General features: G+C 42.1%; 1 protein-coding gene and 1 long non-coding RNA gene across 2 annotated transcripts in view; one reads left to right on the top strand and one right to left on the bottom strand.

Annotated features, from left to right (window-relative positions):
* The first annotated feature begins 6,311 nt into the window (after positions 1 to 6,311).
* Positions 6,312 to 20,258, top strand: TMED7 (transmembrane p24 trafficking protein 7). The gene is made up of 3 exons (XM_026507789.3): positions 6,312 to 6,785; positions 11,520 to 11,765; positions 15,713 to 20,258. Exons 1-3 carry the CDS (start codon positions 6,594 to 6,596, stop codon positions 15,947 to 15,949), a joined length of 675 nt encoding a protein of 224 aa, XP_026363574.1. The 5' UTR covers positions 6,312 to 6,593; the 3' UTR covers positions 15,950 to 20,258.
* Positions 20,259 to 22,267: 2,009 nt separating this feature from the next.
* The window catches only part of LOC130542797 (uncharacterized), a 14,290-nt gene continuing 11,897 nt past the window's right edge, over positions 22,268 to 24,660 (bottom strand). Inside the window, exon 2 of the long non-coding RNA XR_008957632.1 lies at positions 22,268 to 24,625. This is a non-coding gene — a long non-coding RNA (uncharacterized LOC130542797). The remainder of the gene's footprint in view (positions 24,626 to 24,660) is intronic.

The following is a 24,660-nucleotide window of genomic DNA, read 5'->3' as shown; positions in this document are numbered from 1 at the left end:
GTGCAGACCCTGCTCAGATCTTTTTTTTCCCAAAAGGATGAGTTCCTCGCTCTCCTTGTTTATGTGGGTTGTACATATTGCGTGCTATGATCTGAATGTTTCTGTCTCTCTCCCCCCTCAAAAAAATTCTTGCATTGAAATCCCAACCTCCAAAAGTGATGGTATTAGGAAGTCGAGCCTTTGGGAAGTGATTAGGTCATGAGGGTGAAGTCCACATGAATGAGATTAGTTCTCCTATCAAACAGACCTCACTGAGCTCCTTCACGCCTTACTCCTCATTGTCACAGCAAGAAAGCACGGGCTATGAACAGGAAAAGGACCTTCACCAGAAGGCAACAGGCTGTCACCTTGATTTTGCACTTTCTGCCCTCCAGAACTGTGAGAAATGATTTTCTGTTGTTTATAAGGTACCCCAGTTTGTTGTATTTGATTATAGCAACCCAAAAAACTAGGACGTTAAATAAAAATGTCTTCTGGGACATTGATCCTGCTAAGTAGTTGCTGGCTACCAACATTTTGGGGAAGAGATTATCTCAAAGTCAAAAGTCACAAGATCACTAAGGTGATAGTCCTGTAAATATACATATAAATATGTATATGCTATCATTATATAGGGAAAATGCTGAAGAACATAAAGAGAATCTGGTTCACCTTATCACTCACTGTTGATCAGAAGAAGAGGAAGAGGAAGAAGGAGAACTTTAAACACTCAATGCCAAATGTTTAAAAGATACGCACAGTAAATGATAGCTGGTGTCAGTGACAGTGATAGTGACATGAGCAGAAGTATCACATTCAAAACTGCATTTGCATGCATGATTTTATTCCTGGGAACTGTACAGCAGCAAGATAAGGGAATGCCATCCATTTTGAGGAGCTGTTTGTCCCATTGTTTCAGGCAATGCTTCTCAGTCAATGACTGAGCCTCATTTGCCAAGTTGAGAAGACTGTTTTTCCTTGAGTTTAGACCTGGATAAAACTCCAGCAGTCAAGTACTACCTCACTTCACTGTTCGCTAGGTCTTTCTCTCTCAAACCTCACCGGTCGCCAAACCTCTACCAAGACCACAGTCCCTCTTCCCTCCCACCCCCAAACCTCCCTGGGGCAGTTAGAAAGTAACTATTTTTTAATTGCCTCGCTTTATCAAATTTTGGTTTCCTACATGTTATGTATCTTCGACAGAGTATGCCCTTTATTGACATTGCAGCATGCTGTTCATTGCCTGTAAAAGGAAAACATAATCCCTATCTGATACTGTGTAGTCTCCTCGAGTGCTGCATACAAACTTACTGTTGATGAGCTCAGTAAGTGTCCAACAACTGAATGGTTAGTATTTTGAAGGCTTAAATCACACACTTAATAAATTGTTACAGGAGTTGAAGAGTGATGTTACTGATATTTAGGAAAGTTGGCTGGATTTTTTGTATGGACATGGAATGCATTATTTTTCCCATTTAAAATACTAGCCCATATGGGGCGCCTGGGTGGCTCAGTCGTTAAGCATCTGCCTTCGGCTCAGAGCCCTGATCCCAGGGTCCTGGGATTGAGCCCCCCATCAGGCTCCTCCGCTGGGAGCCCGCTTCTTCCTCTCCCACTCCTCCTGCTTGTGTTCCCTCTCTCACTGGCTGTCTCTCTCTCTCCATCAAATAAATAAATAAAATCTTTAAAAAATAAAATAAAATAAAAAATAAAATACTAGCACATAGACGACTTCTAAAAATACTAGAACAGGGGCGCCTGGGTGGCACAGTCGTTAAGCGTCTGCCTTCGCCTCAGGGTGTGATCCCAGTGTTCTGGGATCGAGCCCCACATCAGGCTCCTCCACTGGGAGCCTGCTTCTTCCTCTCCCACTCCCCCTGCTTGTGTTCCCTCTCTCGCTGGCTGTCTCTCTCTCTGTCTAATAAACAAATAAAATCTTTTAAAAAAAATAAAAAATAAAAAATAAAAATACTAGAACAGAGTCTAACTCTAGCACCTAAATTGTTACCAAACATGTTTTCAGGAACATCTCAGGTTCTGATAAAGAGGAATGCAGGCTGTAGATAGAAGAGCGAAGATGTTGACACTTCTGGCCCCCACTAGCTTGTGTAAGGTCCTGCCCAAACCATCCTCTTCAGCTCTGTGCAGGCAAATGCTTCAGCCCAGAGCTTCCCTGATCTGCATCTGGTGCTGATACCAAAGAGGTCACAGCACTGTCCCTCCCCCTCTCCTAAGCCTCATAATGTGAAATGGCTTTGATTTTAAATTTACATTAGTTTCAATCTGATTATTTAATCTGATCTCATATTGTAACATTAGAGAAGTAAGAGGAGACCCCATATTAATAATAAGGACTCATAAGAAAGATAACTTTTTGAGGGTCGCCTGGGTGGCTCAGTCCGTGAAGCATCAGCCTTCAGCTCAGGTCATGATCCCAGGGTCCTGGGATTGAGCCCCGTGTCCAGCTCCCTGCTCAGCAGGGAGCCTGCTTGTCTTTCTCCGTCTGGCTGCTGCTCCCTCTGCTCATGCCCTGTCTCTCTCTGTCAAATAAATAAATAAAATCCTTTTTTTAAAAAGATAATTTAAAAAGATAGTAGTCTTTTGAAGGGGAAATATACAGTTTCTACTGCATTCCAAGCAGTTTCAAGTGTGCTATTTGGATATTATTTCATTCAGTTCTTTCAGCCACCTACAAAATAGCTATTATTCCTTCACTTGATGGATGAAGAAACTGGGCATCAGAAAGGTTAGGTAGGGGCACCTGGGTGGCACAGTGGTTAAGCGTCTGCCTTCAGCTCAGGGCGTGATCCCGGCGTTATGGGATCGAGCCCCACATCAGGCTCCTCTGCTATGAGCCTGCTTCTTCCTCTCCCACTCCCCTTGCTTGTGTTCCCTCTCTCGCTGGCTGTCTCTATCTCTGTCGAATAAATAAATAAAATCTTTAAAAAAAAAAAAAGAAGAAAGGTTAGGTAACTTGCCCAACCCTGCATGACACCACCCTTCCTGTTAGGAAGGGATTTGAGACCACGTAGGCTCAAAGACAGTTTGGATCAAAAGTTCCATTGCTGTGTTCACTGTAAACTGAACAAATCACAGTTTATTTTTTCCTCATAATATTTTGTAGTTTCTAGGAAGAGTGTGTACCTGACATAAAGATTATATCAATTTGTGTATTTTATAAAGCTTTTTCACATATACCTTCACTGGTTCTTAGAATAATTATTAGAAATGAGGAAAAAAGTCAAAATCTAGAATAAAACCAAATGTGTATTTTCTAGGTTATGAACACTCCAAGGGCAAGAATCTAGTTTTATTCTTTTTCTGCCCTTATCCAGTTCAATAGATTGATTTGGAAAAATAAGCACAATTCTTCCCTCATACCCATTTCCCACTTTTGCATATTAATTTTTCGCCTTTGATTGTGAAATCAAACACACATACAAAAAAGTATATCAAACATATATAAGTTTAATGAATAATTATAAAGTGAAAATACATATAACTGCCTCCCAGTTCAAGGAAAAGAGTATTGCCAACACAGAGGGGAGCCCCCCCTTCCCCTCTTATGTTGCTTCTTCCTGATTGCTACATTCTTCCCCGCTATCCTGACTTTCGAGATAATCATCCTCTTGCTTCTTTGGATAACTTCACCATGTATTAGGGAAAAGAGTATCCTTCAGTTTTGTATACTGTCAGCCTTTATATTATTTACGATTTCCTTTTTGCCTAGCTTATTTTGCATAATGTTTATAAGATTTCCCCAAAATGTCCTAGATAACTATACTCTGTTCACTCTTATTGTTATGCAATGTTCCATTTTATGAATGTACCCCAATTTACGTTTATGTGGGGGGTATTTCCAGTTTAGGTATTTCCAGCCTATGACTAGGCTTTGGCTTTAAATATTCTTCTATATGTATCCTAGTATACTTGTGCAAGCATTTCTCTAAAGTAAATTTTGATCCCAGACTCTTACAATCTAAAAATTAAATAAAGTACATTAAATTAAGTAATTAAAACTTTTTTAAATTTGAAAATTTTAAATTATTGAGATCTGAGACACTTAGAAAACATTTCTTACTTAATTCATTTAAAATAACAAAAATAAACCCATTACATGTTCTAATTGTTTCCTGAGACTGTTGTAACAAATTTCCACAAACGTGGTGAACTAAAAACAACAGAAATTTGTACTCTCAGAGTCATGGAGGCCAGATGTCTGAAATTAAAGTGTTGCCAGGGTTGGTTCCTTCCGGGGACTCTGAGGGAGAATGTTCCAGGCCTTTCTCCTAGCTGCTGGTAGCTGTGGGCAATTCTTGGCATCCCTTGACTTGTAGACCTATCACTCCAATCTCTGCTTTTGACTTCGCATGGCATCATCCCTGTGTGTCTGTGTTTGTGTCTCTAATGTCCCTCTCCTTTCTTTTATAAGGACACCAGTCACTGGATTTAGGGACCATCCTAGATCCAGGGTGATCTCAACTTGAGATCCCTAACTTAATTACTTCTCCAAAAAATACCCCGTTATTTCTAAGTAAAGTCTCATTCACTGGGATGTGGAGTTAGGACTCAGACATGTTTTTAGGGGACACACTTCAACCCGTTATACATGTCAACATAAATAACACATTTTAAATGAAAAACAGCTATCTTTTCCAAATAAAAATTTAGTGATGAGTGATATTGCTGCATATTTTTGTAAATCTCTTTAATATTTCGATTCATATAAGGAGTTGGGTGCTCGTCTGCTTTTACTCTCAATTCATCATTTGTTGTTTTGGTTGAGATATATGATGAATAAAACTGACAGAGATAATCTCAGCCCTCCTGGGAGGGTTTCAGAGGCTCCCGGGGGTCTTTGGGGGACACTTTGAGAAGCACTACTCTCAAATTTTACACTGTAAAATATATGCAAAGTGGAATTTCTGGGCATATGTATGTATCTCCTGCTTTGCTAGATAATGCCACACCGTTTGTGGTTTGTATCACTTGACACATGGACTAGCTGTGTCTGAGGGATCTTGCTCCACACACTGCTCACCAACATCTGATATTGTTACACTTTACAAATGTTTCCTATCCGGGTGTGCACTTGCTCAAAGCCAAGAGTTAGAAAATAGAACCGGGGGCCCCTGGGTGGCTTAGTCCGTTAGGCATCTGTCTGCCTTCAAGCTCAGGTCATGATCCCAGGGTCCTGGGATGGAGACCCACCTTGGGCTTCCTGCTCAGCGGAGAGCCTGCTTCTCCCTCTCCCTCTGCTGCTCCCCTTGCTTGTGCTCTCTCACTCTCTCCTCTCTCTCTCTCTCTCTCTGTCAAATGAATAAATAGAATGTTAAAAAAAAAAAAAGATAAGAAAATGGAACCCATTTTGAAACTCATTCTTCCTTCCTCTCACAGACACAAATAATGCTTCTGTTTCTGGCCCGGTTCTCACCAAGGTGCAATCTCCTCCAAATCGTATCTCCTTAGGGCTCCTCTCCCCGCTGCGGAGGCTTTGGGCACCCCAGGCCACTGGAGGTCTTGCATCTCCCCCTTACCAACACCCCTCACGCCCACCCTTCCTCTGCCCCCACCTCCCTCACTTCCCTGCCGGGCTCCTACCCCCTCGCTCTATTTACTTCTCCTAAAGCTCTCTACCACCCTCTGCTGATCATCTTCAAGCGTATGAGCCTCACCATGGTCATTTATTTAAAAAATGGAATGATCCCTAATTTGCGTTTATATGCACAAGAAAATGTATAAGAAATCAACACCTCTTACTGTAAATATTACCTACTATTTTTTAAAGCATTCCAACACACACCAGTGTGTGATCATAGGCAAGTTACTCAACTCTTTGGATCCTCAATTTCCTCATCAGTAAAATGGATGTCATAATACCCGACTGTACAGAAGGATCAAGAGACTCGTGTAATAAACTTAGCACGGTGCCTGATAAGGAGCGCTCAATTGATGTTTATTTTTATTTAACGAAAGCTTACCTAGTCCTTACTCTATCAGAAAGTAAGGTACTTTTTGGAAGTATGGAAGCTTGTAGTAATGCTCTGGGTTAGGTCGTATTATCCTCATTGTACAGATGTAAACACTGAAGCCGACAGGTTAAAGTGGTACCTGCTGGGCAGCACGCCCCACCTAGACACCAGCGGAACACACCCTTTTCTCTGGCCCCGCCCCGCCACGTTTATTATAATAGCCCCGCCCCTTGCCTTCGACGCCGACGAAAACCAAGCCGACGTCTCGCGAGCTTCCACGTACACACTCCAACGTCCCTCCGCCTCCGCCCGCGGAGAGCACATCCGGGTTGCTGAAGCAGGTGCCTCAGGCCCCGCCCCCTTTTACCAGACACTCGTCCCACTTCCGGCCATCTCAGGCCTTTTCCGCCCGTGCTTTGCCGGCTTTATCTCTGCTCTGTAGGTCGTTCCCGGCGCCGGGCCGCGGTCCCTCCGGCTCCCAGCGGGTCGCCCCTCCTCCCGAATCTCTCCGAGGCTCGGAGCGGCTCTGCCGTGCGTCTCCGCGGGCCGCCCGGGCTGAGGCCTGCCCCGCGCGGCGAGTCGGCTCAGACCTGACCCCGCGTCTCCCCGCAGCTCCGTTGAGGCCGCCGCCGTCGCCTCGGGATGCCGGGGCCGGGGTCCGCGCAGCGCTGGGCGGCCGCCGCGGGCCGTTGGGGCTGCAGGCTGCTCGCGCTGCTGCTGCTGGTGCCGGGGCCCGGCGGCGCCTCGGAGATCACCTTCGAGCTGCCGGACAACGCCAAACAGTGTTTCTACGAGGACATCACGCAGGGCACCAAGTGCACCCTCGAGTTCCAGGTACTCCGTGCTCTCAAAGTCCAGGGGCCCCAGCTCGCGGTTTCGGGGTCGGGTCTGCAGCCTGCTTGCTGACTCCCTCCTGCCGAGGTTTTTCCATTCTTTGGCTGAGTCAGGAATCACCTCTAGGTAGTCAATGCGGGGCAATTGCCTTTCCTGTTCTAAACCTGGAGCGAGAGCCATTTTAGACCAGATAGAAAGGTGCATGAATTCCAGAAATGCTTCCTATAGCTGTGACTTTTCCTTCCATGCTCTAATGCCCTTCTCTTTAACGCCTGTGGAACTTTCCTCTTTCAAAGACTCTCCTTGTAAAAAAAAGTTTTTGCTGTGCTGTGGTGCTCAGTGTCCCTACTCTCCCTGACCCCCCACCTCCACTTTAATCAGATTTGAACTACTGCCAGTATCTCATTCTACCGCTTTTCAGTTTTTCCATTGATGTTACTAGGACTTTTGGTTAATTCTGCCTCTGTCATAGGAGGGGCTCCGTTGGAGCCCCGACGAGCACCTGCCAAAGGTGTAGAACGAATGGCTGTGATAGTGAGAGGCCCCTTTTCGTCTTTGCGTTTTTATGGAAAACAAACTTAATTTCACAGAATGTAGTTTCTTAAGTTTGTTACAACAATCTTTATTTCTGTTTTTCTTGGTGGACTGACTTAACATATTTGAGCAGCTGTTGAGTGGTAGGTGTTGGTGATTGCAGAGGTGGTCCAAATAGATTGGGTCACTGCATCATTCTTGATTCCCTACCCATCCTACCCTTTTCTTAGTTAGTACCTGCTCATTCTTCAAGACTGTGCTTTAAGAGCAGAAAATAGGAAATAAAACAGTCTGATCTTTGGGATTGATGAGGGCTTCCTTTGGGAAGTGATTTTAAGCTCAACTCTAAAGGATTAGTTGTAAATACTTTGGTAAGGGGGGGTGAGGGAATAGCCTTTGCAAGAGTGACTGGGTATTTGAGGACCATCGAGAGATCTAGTATAGTTGGGAATAAGGAGCCGGAGGAGGGGAGGTCAGGGGCCAGACCATGTGCCTCGCTGGCCTACTTAAGGATTTTAGTTTTTCCTAAGAGCATGGGAAAGCCCTCAGAGGGTTGTAAGCAGTGCGGTGCCGTGAGCCAGATATTTTTGGTAGCTGCTTGGAAATTCACTTGTACAGGTAGAGAAGGTAATTAGAGTCTTGGAGAGTGGCTGTGGAAGATGGATGAGGAGACTGTGGGCGTGGTCCAGGCTTCTAGGATGGGAGCTGTGGGGAAGGAAAAAGTGAAGGGATTGGAGAGAAGTTAATAGGTGAAATCAGCAGGACGTGGTGGTGATGTGGCTTTTGTGAGTGAAGGGAGGGAGGCTAAGGATCACCCTTCGGTTTTGTTTAACTTCATGGATTAGAGCCAGGGGACAGAAAAAAAGAGCAGGAATTGTAGTATCAAAGTGTGAGCGTACTTAAGGTGTCAGTGTAAGACACCGTGCTTGGTGCTGAGAATACTACCACTACAATTCCGTGCTCAAAAAATTAGCATCTGTTACGTAGCAGACAGTATGTGAAGTATTTCAGGTATGTTACTTAATTCTCAGGACAGCGCGATAGAAAATAAATATAGTTCTTTTTTACTTATGAAGCTGAGGCATTGAAAGCTTTAAACCCAAGGTCACAGAACTAGCCAGTAGCAGAATCAGTATGCAGTCCCAGGTTAAATTCTCAACTCCTTTATTATATACACCACCTCCCAAAGATCAGTAAGACTGACCTTGACCTCCTTGAGCTTCCATGGACACATTACAGTCCTACAGTGTTAAATGCAACAGGGAACATGCACGCTCTGTACAGTGCTCGCCAAAGGCGGAGGGATCATCAGGGGAGAGGTGGCTGAGGGGCCGATGTTTGAGCTGTGTCGAGGAGAAATAGGAGTTACTCTACAAGATGGCTGAGGGGAAAGGGCATCCTAGGCAGGTAGAGTGTTTGTGAGACTCAATTCCTGAAATCTGTTTGAGCCCGCTATGAAATACAGTGAGTAATAGCGTTGCTTTGTAATGGTGCGTCCAAGGGCTTTAGGGTTGGTTGCTACCAGTTTGTCAGCACTGTTCATTGGTAATAGATTGATGATGAACACCATCGTGGTGAAACTGCCCCCAAAAGGGCTGTGTCATGGAGACTGGTTACATGGCAGGAATATGTCGATGTGACCAGCAAACTAGAAAAAACCCAGCCAGGCCTCGATTTTGGGCTCGCTGGTTCCAAGGTGTTCCTTGCACGCTTGGGTGGTTTCTGATCTGAGAGTCTGAGTCCAGCTCCAGTCCTCAGAGAGGGAGGACAAAGGAACCCACACCTAACCTCCCCAACCTCTTTCTGTGAGACAGCTTTTGATTCTGATCATTTATATTCTTTTCCTATAATAAGCTGTAGATTGGTAAGCATTGTCGTATTGGGTCCTGATTCTTGAGCAGACAGGACTTGTTTAACCTGCTGCAGTTCGTGCAGGTGTAGAACAAAGACTTGTTCGGAGAACTTCTGGCAGTCTGCTATTTTTGGAACACAGAGGAAGGGTATAAAAGAGGTGGCGAGGCTACCTTGAAGAGGGTGCAGAGGAGTGGTGTGGCATTGTTAACAGCTTTGGATCTTTCTGGAGGCCACAGGAATTGGGAAAAGGTTTTAAGCGAATGTGGGATGGGGATGTGGGGAGGTGGGGAGATTGCCCCCCCAAACAGGGTGGGGGGAGCTGCTACTGGCATCTGGAGGATGGAAACCAGAGAGGCTGCTAAACGGGCTGCAGTGCCCAGGGCCGCACAGTTCCCTCCCACAAAGAATTATCCAGCCCTGAGGGAGCTGAGGCTGAGAACAAACCCTGGGTGAGAGGGAAGAGCAATCGGGTTGTGGAAGACCTTTTAGGAAGTTGTGGCTTTAGTCCTGTCTAGGCGGTGGATTAGGAATGGAAGAGATGGGATGAATTTGAGAGAGGCAGTAACGTCAGGAGATTTCTCTGAGAACTGGACAAGTAGGGACACTTAGTTCGGGATGATTCCCAGTTTCTAACTTCCGTGACCAGACCGATTGTGAAGGGGTACTTTGTATCTGAAGTAAGATTATTTGTTGTAAAGTCTGATGGAGGAAAAGTGGCGTGGTGATCAGATCCGGTCCTCTTCCGTTTGTGTACTTAGGTGGCTGTTCCAAGTACAGCGGCCACACATGAACACTCGGGTATATAAAAATGAAGTCATGACTTTCACCTGGAGGAAAGGTTGTTGACATTGGGAGGAGTAGTAAATGCCCAATTGTTAAGACACTTTTTATATCGAAACATTATAGCCCTACATTAATATTTACATATTTTTGCAGTTTCCTAAGTATATAATTATATTTCATTTAATTGTCAAAATGATCTTGTAACATAGTCAGTTATTCATCCTGTCTCCTAAGTGACAAAAGGTCACACTAGCAGCCAGTCCTTCTTTGAAGTGCAAAGTTTGATCTCTGTCCTACAGACCTAGAATGTCAATATTACGCTAACCAAGAGGGTTCAAGCCTGAAAGTACAAGCTTGTGCCCCCCCTCCCGCCCCAATGTCAGGGTGGCTGGCAGCCCTCAAACCCACGTCTCTCCCTCACATCTTCCCAGCCTTGCAACCTGCGCCCTTTCTTTCCTATGTCCCTCCCTCTCCCTGCTTAATTCTCACTCCTATAAGGAGGCCTTTCTTCTCCCTAATCCTTTTCTGACTATGCCTGTCCCGTTATCTCAGGAAAAATCGCCCTCCCCTTCTTCTCTGCAACCCCAGTGGCCTATAAACTGTAACTGATTAAGCATAAACCTTTGAAAACAGCTCCAGAATCCTCTTCAGAATGTGTCGTTTACCCCTGGCTTTCTTTTCAAAGGTGCTTTGCCCTAAAATGCAAGCTTTCCAGATAAGCGGAAGATTTGTTTGCTTTCGTTTTGTTCTGTTTTGGTTTTTGCTTTAATCACGAGCGTACAAACAATATACTTTGGTCCTTAATGTTTTTCTGGGGAACAAGTTTGTAAAATAATGATAAACCCTTAGAATAATCCACAAGTCTGTTCAGCTCATAGTGTAGTTCAAAACAAAATGTGTGTCAAATTCCATAGAACCGACCTATAGAAGCACTTACGAAACAAACCCGTTTGTCATTTGGCAGTGGAATGAGTTGAAGTTCTGTAACAGAAACATGCTTGGGTTGTCATGCCAAGGTCCGATCGACTTTATTCCTTCCCGGCGCTATCCATGTGTGTGCTTGGAAGGTGCTCTGAGGAAACCGAGGGAGAAAATTTGGGGAGGGAAGTACTGCGTGGCAGTGAGCTCCAGGGTCAAGAGCCTGACTTGGGGGTTCAGCTTCTGCCTCCGCCTTTTGCCAGATGAGCAGTCTTGTGTAGGTTGCTTCTCTGAACACCGTGTCTCAGCTTGTCAAATGGAGGGCGAAAACCCTCTCTCCTGGGTCGTTGGCAGAATCAAGTGATGTAAGAGCCCTCCCTTAACTAGAGCAGTCTTCTGGCTGGTCAGCTAGTTCCCTCTCTCATGTCAGGAGGAAATGTGTGCAGTTCCTATAAAGCTTCAGTTGAACTGACATCTGCCTCCCAAATTCCATCCACTGCTGAAAAGAAAGAAAAATGTAAAATCGCCTGTGATGGGGAAAGTCCTTTGCCAGTAGGCTCATTGTCATTTTAACAGGAAATCTGGTTGCTTTCTCACACTTGTCAGTTGCAGTGAAATCTTCCTTTTTCCTCTCTCTCTTTATAGGTGATTACCGGCGGTCACTATGATGTAGACTGTCGGTTAGAAGATCCCGATGGTAATGTGTTATACAAAGAGATGAAGAAACAGTACGATAGCTTTACCTTCACAGCCTCCAAAAACGGGACATACAAATTTTGTTTCAGCAATGAATTTTCTACTTTCACACACAAAACCGTCTATTTTGATTTTCAAGTTGGAGAAGACCCACCTTTGTTTCCTAGCGAGAACCGCGTCAGTGCTCTTACCCAGGTAAATAAATCGTCAGCAATATAGTGGTGTGTTTAAAGAGGGGAGAAGCATAAGTTAATATGCCTTCACTAACTGACAAACCAGAATTTTGAGACTTTTATACAGTCTTTAAGATCTGTCTTCATTCTTGCAATAGATGAAGCATTTCACAGACAACTTTGGACATTTTTGGTGAAAACCACTGTTAAAGGATTTTATGAACTTTTAAGTGTAAAGAAAATAAGCCTTGAAATAGGAGGAACACTTCAATGGGAAAGGAAGGTTAGGAAGACTGGACAGTGCTCCCGCATTCTGAAGTCATGGAAGGACGTGACTTATAACCTGGCAGGTTGCTATAACTGGAGATGGCATGATGTCTTAATTGATATATAAATATGCCACAGGGTAGTGTTATACCAGTATTTAGTGTCAGTTCACGCTGCAATTAGAATTATGTTTGCTGTAACTTAAAGTAAAATATTAAAGATGAGTGGTAAGTCATCTAACAGAAAATAGTTAAAGGGCGCCTGGGTGGCTCCGTAGGTGATGCAGTCGATTCTTGATTTTGGCTCAGGTCATGCATGATATCAGGGCCCTGGGATTGAGCCCCAAGTCGGGCTCTGTGCTCGGCAGGGAGTCTCCTTGAGGTTTCTCTTTCCCTCTGCCCCCCATCTCTAAAATAAATAAATCAGTCTTTTAAAAAAATAGTTAAGGAAGCTAAAGGTAGGTTGGATTTTATTTGGAAGAAAACCTTAAGGAGAGAAAGATTAGGAAAGAAATTTAAAGTCAATGAACAGACGCTGCTCAGGTGATAAGAAGGACTCTTTGATTTCCAGTTTAAATATAGTCTGAGCTTAGATTGTATCTAGAAGACACTCAGTTTTGGATCAGAGGAATTATTTACCACCTGCTTGTTAGGGCCTTAACCTGGTATTTCATTCTTCCCAGATTCTAGTTAGTCTGTTGGCCAAAGTCATGTGGTGATAGGGGCGGTTTTGCATAGTGTGTGAGAGCCTGAATTCCTAAACCTACTGTGAGCACTAGCAGGATGTATTCACGTGGTCCTGCTTTGAGAAACGTTCTTGTATCTTAGCGTCCCGTATGAATGGCACGCTTTGTAAAAAGATTTTTCTCTGGGGCCTTTGTTTATAACTCAACCTTCATGAATCTTGATTTGAATAAGAGGGTAGCTTGCCCTAAAAACCTTAATAGGTATGCATGGTAATAAAGCCGTCAGGATCCATTAATCTCCTTTATTCATCTCACATTTAAAATTTTTTTCTTAGTCATTTTTTTCTCCTTTCAAAAGCTGGTAAGTCCCTCATGTGGTAGTGATACTTACAAAGCCACTGTTCACACTTTAAAATAGAAAAATATTACCAGCTGGTAAATGCAGAAAAATTCTAGAGTTGTTGTCAGTCACCATTTTTCACCTGTTAATAAGACGATGGCTCGGAGTAGACCGTGATTACTGGTCACTCCTGAAACCACTAGGCGGAAGGCCAAGGTGAGGTTTGCAGTGACTGCATCACACTGGTATCACCGAAACCTAATGACCGGTTCCAGATGGAGAGTGAACTAGGCATCGTGTGTCTTCTCTGTGTCTTCGCACTGACGAAGTACACAACTTTGCCTGGAAGGTATTCCCACCCAGAACACTGCATCTGAGTCCCTTCAAGTCTCTAGCTCCAACTCCCAGTTTACAAGAGAAACAGAGGATGGAGGAACACCATGAGGATATGGTCATCAAAACCCAGGAAGTTGGAAACGCTGCAGGACGGAGGACCCATTTCTTCAACAGACAGGAAAGGAAAGAACCAGGAAGGGAACCTAAAGATTCAAGGAGACTTAAAAGACACATCAGCCAAATGATTGTGTCGAAGTTGTTTGGATTCCCATGTGGAACCAACTTTTTTGAGATATTTGGGGAAATTTGAACATTAACTTTCTACTGAAAATTTTTAAAAACTATTTTTGATTATTTTATGTGTGATAATGCTCCCAGGGTTACAGTTTTTAGTGTTGCCGTTCAGAAATGAGTATAAAGAATAAGAGTATAGCTGAAATGATAACACACAAGGGATTTGCCTTAAATTAATGGGAGCGGGGAGGAGAATAGGTGAGAAGTACGTGTTGGTGAAACAAGATTGGCCATGCGTTCATTACCGACATGAGGGTTCGTTGTACTGTGCTCGTGTGAATATGAACTTGAACACAAACATTTCCACTTAGCGTTTCCCTTTTTTCCTTACATTTTCTGTCTCAAAAATTATATGACTCCATGAAATTAGTCCCTTAATTTCTGTGATTTTCTCTCATCCAGCACTTCTTAACCCTCACTCCATGTCGGGCTTCAGGGAATCCTTAAACATTCTGAAATTGTGTCAGAGCCTTGCTTTTATGCATACTTCCAGGACTAGCCCACGTACCGCTCTGAGAATGCGTGGAAAGTAGACATGGGCTGGAAGCACCGCTGTAGCCTCCTACCACAAATTAGAAGTCAGTCATTTTAGCACAGTTGTGCTCATCTTTGATTCTTAGGGGCCTAAACAAAACAAGAACAGCAAAAACAGCCATGTATTCTAATAGGTACATGTAATTTGTGGACCACATAATTGTTCGCACTTTGTAGAAGCATTTTAATGGAATATTTTTATAAATGATATCTTTCATACTTACTTTGGTAGAACTTTACTAAATGTTTGAAATCTTTTCTAGTGTCCATATTCCTTCACTAAAATTAAGGCCAGAAAAAAATATTCCCAGAATCTTTTGAGAGACTCTGTGGATTTATTAGTAAAAGGTGGGAAGAAGCTGTAAAAGTTATGAACACTTGAGGAGATATGAGTCCAAATAACTTTGTGACATAGAGGTAATATAGTGACTGAGCTAGCTTGACAATTTTGGGGTCCAAAAGGGGAGCGAGGAGCAGAAAGGAACATTAGAAGGTTGCTAAGAAAACTTCATTTACTGGCGAATTTTCCAGAATACAGGAAAGTAGTAATGTTCACCACCTTCCTCCCCGTGCTTCCCATACTCAGTGGTCCTCATCACTGTCCTGTGTCATAAAAATATTTTTCCTTTGTATGGCTGTGCACAATATATACAACAGTTCCTTCCTTAGTGATGAGGGAAAGAAACCTCAGATTATTTTAAAAATTCTTAATACGTGGTTTGTGATGTAGAATAAGTATAACTTAATAATAACGTATGTATTTCATCACTAGGATTAACTTTTCAGCAGAAGAATACTAAACTCTGCTGTATATAAAAGAAAGTTTAGACACTTAACCCCTCTCAGAGCAGATCGTGTGATGACTGTGTAGAAAGGTAAGGTGCCATCAGATGAAGACAGACTGGTGACACGGTGAGACTGAAACTTCCCGTTGGGAACAGTTGTATTGGTTCAGTTGACGGGCGGGAGGGAGGAGACCGACTGACTTAGCAAATTGGTCCATTAAAAAACGAAAGACATTGACGCTCTGACCAGCACTCGCAGACTCCTCTGCTTTTAAAATAGTTAATAACTTTGACTAACTCCATCTGTTTTTATGTCCTACTTGGTTTATTGTTTGTATATATTTGGGCTTTGATTTGTATTCTTCTCATTCATCAAATTTACCGGCCCGCCGTTCTCATCCTCCTGGTTCTTCACGGGGGAACCTGAACTTGAACTTCTGTCACCACCAGCTGTAACCTATGAGCGTTTGTGCCCCTGTTAGCTCAGCGTGCCGTCTCGCACCTTACAGGTGCTGCCGCGGTGACTTTCCACGGTGGGGCAGGCGCCCCCTCGCCGAGCGGCCGGCCTCCGCAGTCGTCCTGGTGGGGATGGCCGAGAGGGCCGCACTGCCAGGACCGCGGGCCTGCGAGGGAGCGAGGGCCACTGTAGTAGCGGGCTAACCGGTCGAGGAATGGAGATCAGATGGAAAGATGACTGACACGTACTAACCAGAACTGTTTCTCTCTAGATGGAATCTGCCTGCGTCTCCATTCACGAAGCTCTCAAGTCTGTCATCGACTATCAGACTCATTTCCGTTTGAGAGAAGCTCAAGGCCGAAGCCGCGCAGAAGACCTAAACACCAGAGTGGCCTACTGGTCCGTGGGAGAAGCCCTCATTCTCCTGGTGGTTAGCGTAGGGCAGGTCTTTCTCCTGAAAAGCTTTTTCTCAGATAAAAGAACCACCACGACTCGCGTCGGGTCCTAACTACGGTGTGAGAATTGACGCACCATTGCCACCATAATATTGCTGTCCTCTAATTAATTTAGGTACCGAAGAACTTAATACCGGCAACACTTTTAAACCTTACTCATACACTTGTGGGGGGGGGGGGGATGTACAGCGCATATCCCCAAACTGTGGAAAGGACACCTTTTTTTTATTTGTAAAGGTAGGAAAACTTTGGAACTGATTTTGGGCTCCCCATGTTAAATAGCACCAACGATCTTGCTCGTTTCTATCTACTCTTCGCACACTAAACTTTGGTATTTGGATTCCTTTTAGCCATTTACAAGTACTTTTCTTATAGGTAGTGGATATTTTAAAAACCTTCACTTTAATGTCTGTGTGTTGTGGAGGAAGAAAATTGCCTTTTAATTGTTTATAGTAAAGTTTTGTTTTTCAGAAAACCAAATGTGATTAACCGTAGCCCAGGCCCTCTTCTGCACTGTTTAATTTGGGGGTGGGGGGAGCCACCGTGGAAATATTAGTCAATATCAATATAATTTTAAGTTGATGCATTATGGTATAATTTATTTCTCGCTAGCTCGGAAGATGTCAGTTTTTTGTTTTTTTGTGTTTATTCTATGATTTATAAGCAGATGTGGTTTTTTTCATGAAGACGTTCTTACCACAGAGAAAATAGTATGTTTCAATAGCGTAACAGGTTATACAGGCCTTAAAAATCAGACGGTTAAAACAGGTAGAGAAATTACAGAAAAACTTAAGATTCTATAATGGGAAGCAAATGAGAAAAGTTTTAGTGAGTTATCTGCACATACTACATTTTCAGTGCTTTTACAAAGAAAAATGGTGGTCTGTTTCATTTTAACATTTTGATTGGCTGGTTTGTGCCCTAATGTGGCTTCAACGTCTGAGTCATTCCCGGCTTAAATTAACAGTAGTAATCTTCATATTGTAAAAGTGCCATATATTTTATCCTGATGGGTGTGATGCACTGAGAAGTTAGTTTCTTTGGCTTTTTCTTTCATTCTTTCTATTTCTGTTTTGGTTTGGTTTGGTTTTTGGTTTTTGTCTTGGCTATGTAATTTGTACAATCTCTGGTTAGCCACCTTAAGATGATTTAGAACTTCAGAATGCTGTGTGTTTCTTATTTGATAATCTTCATCGATTGTACTGCATTTAATGAATATTAAACCGTGCATATTCTGTACACTATAGGGTTTAGACTGTGTTTGTATTTTATAACTTGTGTAGACTGAGCTGATCGAAGTAAGATTTGTTCAGGTATTCTAGAAGAGAATACAAGACAAATGCGAAACTGTATAGGTGTTTAAAGCTTTTCTGCTGTTAAAAAAAATGCAACTGCTTTTTGCCCTGCGTCCCTCCCCCACCCAGGAGTGATGAGTGCTGAACAAGACTGTCCTATTGTTGAGACTTTGATAAGTGGCACATAGCTAGAATACTGCTTGAACAGCAGTTCGAATCACTTATCACTATGGACTGGAAGTTAACTCTTCATGCTAAACCGGCTTTAACTGTCTTCAAAAAGCATATACACTTCTGCGTGAAAGAGCAAAACAAATTCACAGTTGGCACTCTTGCTAATTTCAGATGCTACAGTGTAGCAAGGGACGAACCCATTTTCAGCCCTTGAACACTAAAAAATTCGAAGACCAAATAGCAACTCCTTAAACTGCGTATCGGGAACTGAAGTCTAAGATTTTGCAGATTTATCTATTCGGGTTCTTGCAGTGGAGTCGTCCTCTGCTTTCGAAGTGGCCTCTAGATTTAGATTTGCACATTTTCAGCAGTAGCGTTAATGTGATTGAGAAGCATGGGCGTGTGTCCCGTGTCCTCCCCCGGTTGCCTGTCTGTCTGTCGCGTTCAGACACGTAACACCATCCTGAAGCAGAGTCGGGTATCATCCGTGCACGGAGTTTAGCAGGGGTAATGCAGTCATTTGGTCTGTGCCTATCAAAAACTTCATGATACACTAGACTATTACTACAAATAACTTTTGGTGAAACTACTGCGATCTGCTAAAATTTCTGAAATCACCACTGTCACCCGCTGTAGAAAATAGTACAGGCTTGGTCTAGTTTGTATGTAACTGGCTCAAGTTTGATGGCTGTCTATACTCAACCGGGTATGTATATATAAATCAGAAAATGCATCTCTATCCAGACCTAAATGTTAAGAACTTATTTCTTTCTTCCTCCTACTATATAATTTGTAGCTCATCTTTTTTCTTTAATCCTTTCATAACTTTTGGAACAGTTTGAATTTCCCAAATATTTATGTTTAGACAGATGGCTCAGAATATATATTTAACATCACTAGCTGTATATATTTTTAAAGTAACATAAATAATAGAAAGGGACTTGATACACAGGTTTATTACTAAAATTTCAGCTGTGTGAAGATCCATTTTAAGATATTACTTTGCTAATAATCTAAACATTCTTTTTTCTATTAAACAAATGGTTTGTGGTTCACAGCTTTCGTCCTGACTGATAACGATAATCAACTTTGAAAATACAGTGAACTGAAAAGCAATTTTATTCTTTGAAAGATTTCATTTAAAGCTGTACATCCATTCTTGCTTCAGTTTGTAAATGTGTAACATTTATAGTTAAATAGGACAAAGCAGACCCTATGACTATTGTTTTAAAAAATTAAACAACTTAATATATAAATAATTCAAAGGGGGTTTTCATTTACTTTTGAAAAGAAAAATTAAACACATGTTGGTTCTGCAGGATTGCACCAATCAATTCTTATAGAATTAAAAAATCTTTCAACAAACTGACTTCACTTGTTTCTGTTAGGATTTGTCTTTTTAAAGCTCCTTACAAACTTAGAGCTTGGGGTACAGTTTGTAGCAAGAGAGTGATTTTTTCTTTTAAGCAGTCTCCACACTCAGCATGGAGCCCAACTCAGGGCTCGATCTCACGACCCTGAGATCGTGACCTGAGCCGAAATCAAGAGTCAGATGCTTAACTGACTGAGCCACCCAGGTGCCCTGAGAGAGTGATTTTTATTTGGTATTTCATTTAAACATCTCAGGGGCTGGCCAAGAAAGAAAGTCAAAGAAAAGGAATACCACCTCTAAACTACCTCCTTTTTAACCTTTTTTGCATTTCTTACTGAAAGTTCGGGTGAAAAGGAGTTAAGCCCTCAGTTCCCTAAAAAGCTCTTTGTTTTTTTAAGTAAATTAACCTTCGGTTGTTTGATACCAAGTTTCCTCAAGTTTTTTTCTTTCCCTTCATAATGCAGTCATAGGGGACGTTCTGGTTCCCAGGCAAAATTCAGCAAAAGTAGCAGAGAAGGAACAGTAAACATAGGTGAATATTTATTGAATGCTTACCCTGTGCCAGGTGCTATGCTAAGTATTTTACTTGTATCGACACATTTCATCTTCACGATAATCCTGTGAACTAAGGATACTCTTCCCATTTCACAGATGAGGAGATGGAGGCACAAATAGGTTAAGGAACCTTCCTATATCTCAGTAGTGAGCAGCAGCGGTGTGACCCATGGCAGTCCATCTCCGGAGCTCTCTCCAGCCACTCTGCTGCTCTGCCTTACACACACGCATTAAGGGTAGATCTCGGAGGGCCTTGCTATCTTGATTTCAGCATAGCTCCACAGCCGTTCAGGGCGTTGGCTTTGGAGTCACAGCCAAGTTCAAATGATGGGCGTGTGACCTCACACAAGGGATTTTATTAACTCTGTATTTCTGTTTTTTCATCTGTTCCTAAGGTAATATCTACTATAATGAGAGGTGTTTATGAAACACTTAGGATCAGTGCCTGTCGTATGTAAGCACTTAAACGGCTCTATTTTTCTCATTGGTCCAGGTCTAGTCTCTTGATCTTTAGTTTCTGAAGTTCTTACCGTAGCCTCTATTCATATGGCTCTTAAGTTATATGTAACACAAATGTGAAAGTGTTTATCTATCATGTACTTCATAGTCTGCTAGACGTTTCAAAAACGAATAAGATCGTCTGACCGCCGGGAACTTAGTTGAGGGAGACAGGGTAGCTCTGCAAGCAGCTCATGTTACATGAGTAGTGAAGCGAAATTGACTTGGAGAGTCAAGACATTCTAGGATGCTAGAAGTCAAAGAGAACATATGGATCTGAAGACTTACTCTCCCAGGAGTTTAACTCTGTCTCCCCACCGGGGAAGCCCATGGTTGTCTAGCTAGGCCCGTGATTAAGTGAGTTAATCTCTAATTCAGGGATATGGACTCTTAGCCAGTCTCCATTGCTACGTATTGAAAAAACATGTTCTTTAACTTTGTTAATAATAAAAGTGATATTTGATCTAACTTCTCTGTCATGGTTGTGTCCAAATTCTGGGACGAAATACAAGGATGTTCTCACCAAATGAGCTGTTTTTCAGTCCACATTTCTCCATTTTTATCCATAGGATATTAGAAATGGTCATATTGCTTGCTGGAATCAAGATAGACTCGAAGTAACACTGGTATGGCACGATCTGTTTTGGGGCTGGTAACTACCAGTGATTCCTACTCCTTTAAAAAGAAAAGGCAGCACAAGAATTTGAGCCTGAATGGTTCAAAGAGTAAAATCCACTCCATCCCACCAGCCACTTGGATGTATTTTGGTTACTTTTATAGGTACGTGTATATATTTTAAAGAATTGGTATTATAGTGCCTGAACAAGAGTTTCAGCTTAAAATGGTGAAATCTGACATCATACAGGAGTTATTAAATATGTATCATTTAAAGAGAACTAATGTAAAGCATACATGCATGTAACCAGTGCTCCGGTTAAATGCGGCACTGCAGGCACCGTAGTAGGCTTCTGTGTGTCCCTAACTGACCACGTCCTTGACCTTCCCCACTAGACATAACCAGTGTTCTGATGGTAATGAAAATAACGCTATTAGTTTTCTTTATATCCTCATCAGTTACGTGTAGTAGTTCTTCTCAAGCTACTTTTTAAGAAAATTTCCAAACCATCACAAACTGATACTTGTATAAATATGAAATCACGTGCTTGAATAATTTGGCACCGTCAAATTCCTGTCAGCCTTTGTGACTGCTTGCTTCCTAGGCATGCTTAGTTCTCTCTTTGTGCTCATCTCTTCTTCAGCCAGTAACAGTTGAGCACGACCTTGTGGACCACACTTTGAAGAGCACTGGCGATTGTTTGTTTATTTTTTTTTAAGATTTTATTTATTTATTAGCGCAAGCAGGGGGGAGGGGGAGACGGAGAAGCAGACTCTCTGCTGAGCAGGGAGCCCGACATGGGGCTTGATCCCAGTACCCTGGGATCATGACCTGAGCCGAAGGCAGATGCTAAACCCACTGAGCCACCTAGGTGCCCTTTAATAAAGTTCAACAGAGTATTACATCCTATTTAGTAATTAGGATAGTGCATGTATTCTCTTGTGACTATTTTGCTGAGTCATCCATGTTGATGCTATGGCTGTGGTTGGTTTCCATTACCGGGCAGCAGTCCATCCTCGGAGTATGCTGTAGGTGTGTGTCTCTTCTGCTGGGTTGGCACCTGGATTCTTGCAAAGCCACAAAGAACATTCTCTTACGTATCTGTCCCATTACATATGTGTAGGATCTCTTGGGAAGAATACATCCCAGAGTACAACTGTTTGCGTATGGAGTATATGTATCTTCTTCTCTACTAGGTCATAGCTCACTTTCCTAAAGCAATGGTAGCAATCAGTGCTTTGGCCAGCAGCAGTGGGAAGGCGCCATGTTTGTATTGTCAGACGTGAAGACTTCCAAAAATCTCCTGAGCATGTGATCTTGTAAGGGCAACACTAGGGCAAGGACTGCAATCCACCCATAATCCATCATCCATTTTAATGTATTTCAGTTACCTCTTTAGATACATGTATAGGTTTTTAAAGAAACTGGTATTCTACTTGTTGCTTAATTTGCATTTCCATGAGATTCATTGGTTTTCTTCTCACAGCTTTGCTTACCATTTGGATTTCCTCTTTCGTCAAGTCCCTGTTCACATCATTTGTTGTTCCACATTTTTTGGTTTACAGAATCCCCTTATAAATTCAGGCGGCTAATCCTTTGGTTATAACTGTTTCACATATTTTCTCACAGTCTTTATCTTTCTGATCCTAATGAAATGTATCCGTTTTTGTTCTGTATTATTGGTGGTTTTGTGTCTTGTTGAGGAAATACTTCTCTGTCCTGGAGCCATGAATATCTTTTGTGCTCTGTTCAAAAATATGTATAATTTTGTCTTCTACTTGAATCATTTTGTGTACAGGATAAGATAAATAACTTGGTTCTTGCTTTTTTTCTCAATTCCCTGAGAACTCGTCTTTCTCTGTTTTGATTTGCCATACTAATTGGGCATTGATCAATGCCCATATTCGCCCGAGTCTATTTCTGGGCTCTTCGTTCTATGCCATTGGTCAGTGTGTCCATACATCAGTAACATACTACCTTAATTACTAAAGATTTTTAAATTCTTGATGTCTGGTAAAACAAGTCTTTATACCTTTTCCTTCAAGATTTTGGCTGTCATCTCTCCTTTGGCTTTTGTACAAAGTTTGGAATTAGCCCAAGTTTCAACTAAACAAAATAATCTGTCCCTTTTCTGTATCACTATCATGGATATTTAGCTCAGATTTTCAACTTTCTAGTCTAATATATATTTAAAACTTGAGATTTCCTTCTAAATGTGACGTTAGCTGTATGTTCATTTTCTCTGCTCAGTGACAAGTGACCACAAACTTACCCGTCTAAAACAGCATACTTCTATTAGCTCCCAGTATCTATGGGTCAAGAGTCTGAACACAGCTTAGCTGGGTCCTCTGTTCAGGGGTTCACAAGTAGTGTACAGGTAGTCATCTGGACTATGTTCTCAGCAGGTTGCTGACAGAATTCAGTTCCTTGCGGCCCTGCCTGCCCATATAAGGAGATCACATCTTGACTGTATGCTGCTTCCTGGCCAGCAGGAGAGACTCTCTGCCTTGAGTCTCTTTCAGAAAAGGCCAGCCAGGATTCACCTGATTAGGTCACAACCACCCAGAATAAGCTCCCTTTTGACTACCTCAGAGCCAACAGAATAGGAGCATTAATCGCATCTCCAGCAGCAAGTTCATAGGTTCTGCCTTCATGAGGGTATGAATATGGGGATGGGGAGGGAATGCAGAGGCTGTCTTGGAATTCTGCCTATCACAGACTCCACTTTACACGTCCAGTGATTTAGTTACTCATTAATTTCGAAGAATTTTCTGATTTCATTATTACTTGTATTTGGCCCACAGATACTCGTCTTTCTGGGCGATACTCATTAATTTCGAAGAATTTTCTGATTTCATTATTACTTGTATTTGGCCCACAGATACTATTTGGAACTAGAGTTCTTAATTTCCAGACAAAGCTATCTAAGTGATAATTGCTTGTTATTAGAGGATATATTCTCTGTGTGAGTGCAATTCTTTGACATTTGTTGACAATTGACTATGACTCCATTTACCTCCCTCTCAATTTATATGTTGTCATGTATTTTGTATCTCTTTAAATATAAGTCATGACTGTTGTTTTGTGTAGTCAGTATTCATTTAGGTTTACCCATATATTTACCATCTTTTTTGCTCTCTGTTCCTTGCTGTGTCTTTCAGCTACCATCTGGAACAATTTAGTGCAGTTCGACTGGTGGCAGATTCACTTGAAATTTTTTTTTTATGTCTTTATTTTTCCTTCCTTTTTTTTTTTATGATTTTATCTACTTGAGAGAGAGTGAGGGAGAGAGCATGAGCAGGGTGAGGGGCAGATGGAGAAGCAGATTCTCTGCCCAATGCGGGACTTGATCCCAGGACCCTGGGATCATGGACCTGAGCTAAAGATAGACGCTGAACCAACTGAGCCACCCAGGTGCCCCCTTTTCCTTCATTCTTAAAAGGAATTTTTTTTTCTGGGCCTGGAATTCTCTTTGGATGAAGATCTTGGAAATATCTTCCCATTGTCTTCTGGTTTCTGTATCACTGCTATGAAGAAATCAACTATTAGTCTCTTGTTTCATTAAAACGAACGGAATCTTTTTCCTCTGGCTGCTTTCAAAGTTTTTTCTTTGCATTTACTTTTCTGCAGTTTTATTATGCTGTGTCTAAGTGAGGATTTCATTATATTTTTCCACTTTAGTTTTGTTTGGCATCTTGGGTATGTGGATTGATACATCAGTTCTGGGAAATTTCTCAACTATAATCTTTAAATATTGCCTCTGCCCAGTATTCTCTCTCCTTGACTTCTGGGGCTCCAAGTAAACACCTGTTAGACCTTCTTTGGTGTATTTCCTATATCTTCATTTTTCTAGATGTTCTGCATTTATTTTCTCTGCAGCATACTAGATGGCTGCTGCTTCTATAGCCTATAAATCATGAATTCACTTTTCAGCTATTTTTAATTGGCCATTAGCCTCATTCATTGAGTTCATTTCTGTTTTTATATTTTATAATTCTGTTTTTTTGGTTAGCTTCTTTTTCTTATCTGCTCTGTTACATTTTATGGTCTCCAGCTCCTTGCTGCATTTTTAAGTGAGAATTTTATTTGCATTCATTATCCTTTGTGTCTGGTAATTCCATTGTCTACAGTCTGCTGTGGTTGTTTCTGCTGTCTCTAGTTCATGTTGCTGGTAATTACTGCTGTCCCGGCATTGTCTTTAATTGTCTGCTTGAAAACCCTGGAAAAAAATATGGAAGTAATTTAAGATCTGTG

This window comes from Ursus arctos, unplaced genomic scaffold (genome assembly GCF_023065955.2).
Source record: "Ursus arctos isolate Adak ecotype North America unplaced genomic scaffold, UrsArc2.0 scaffold_5, whole genome shotgun sequence".
In the NCBI taxonomy this organism is placed as follows: Eukaryota; Metazoa; Chordata; class Mammalia; order Carnivora; family Ursidae; genus Ursus; species Ursus arctos.
Note: the sequence above shows the minus strand (reverse complement) of the source record. Positions and strands in the feature narration are given on the sequence as shown.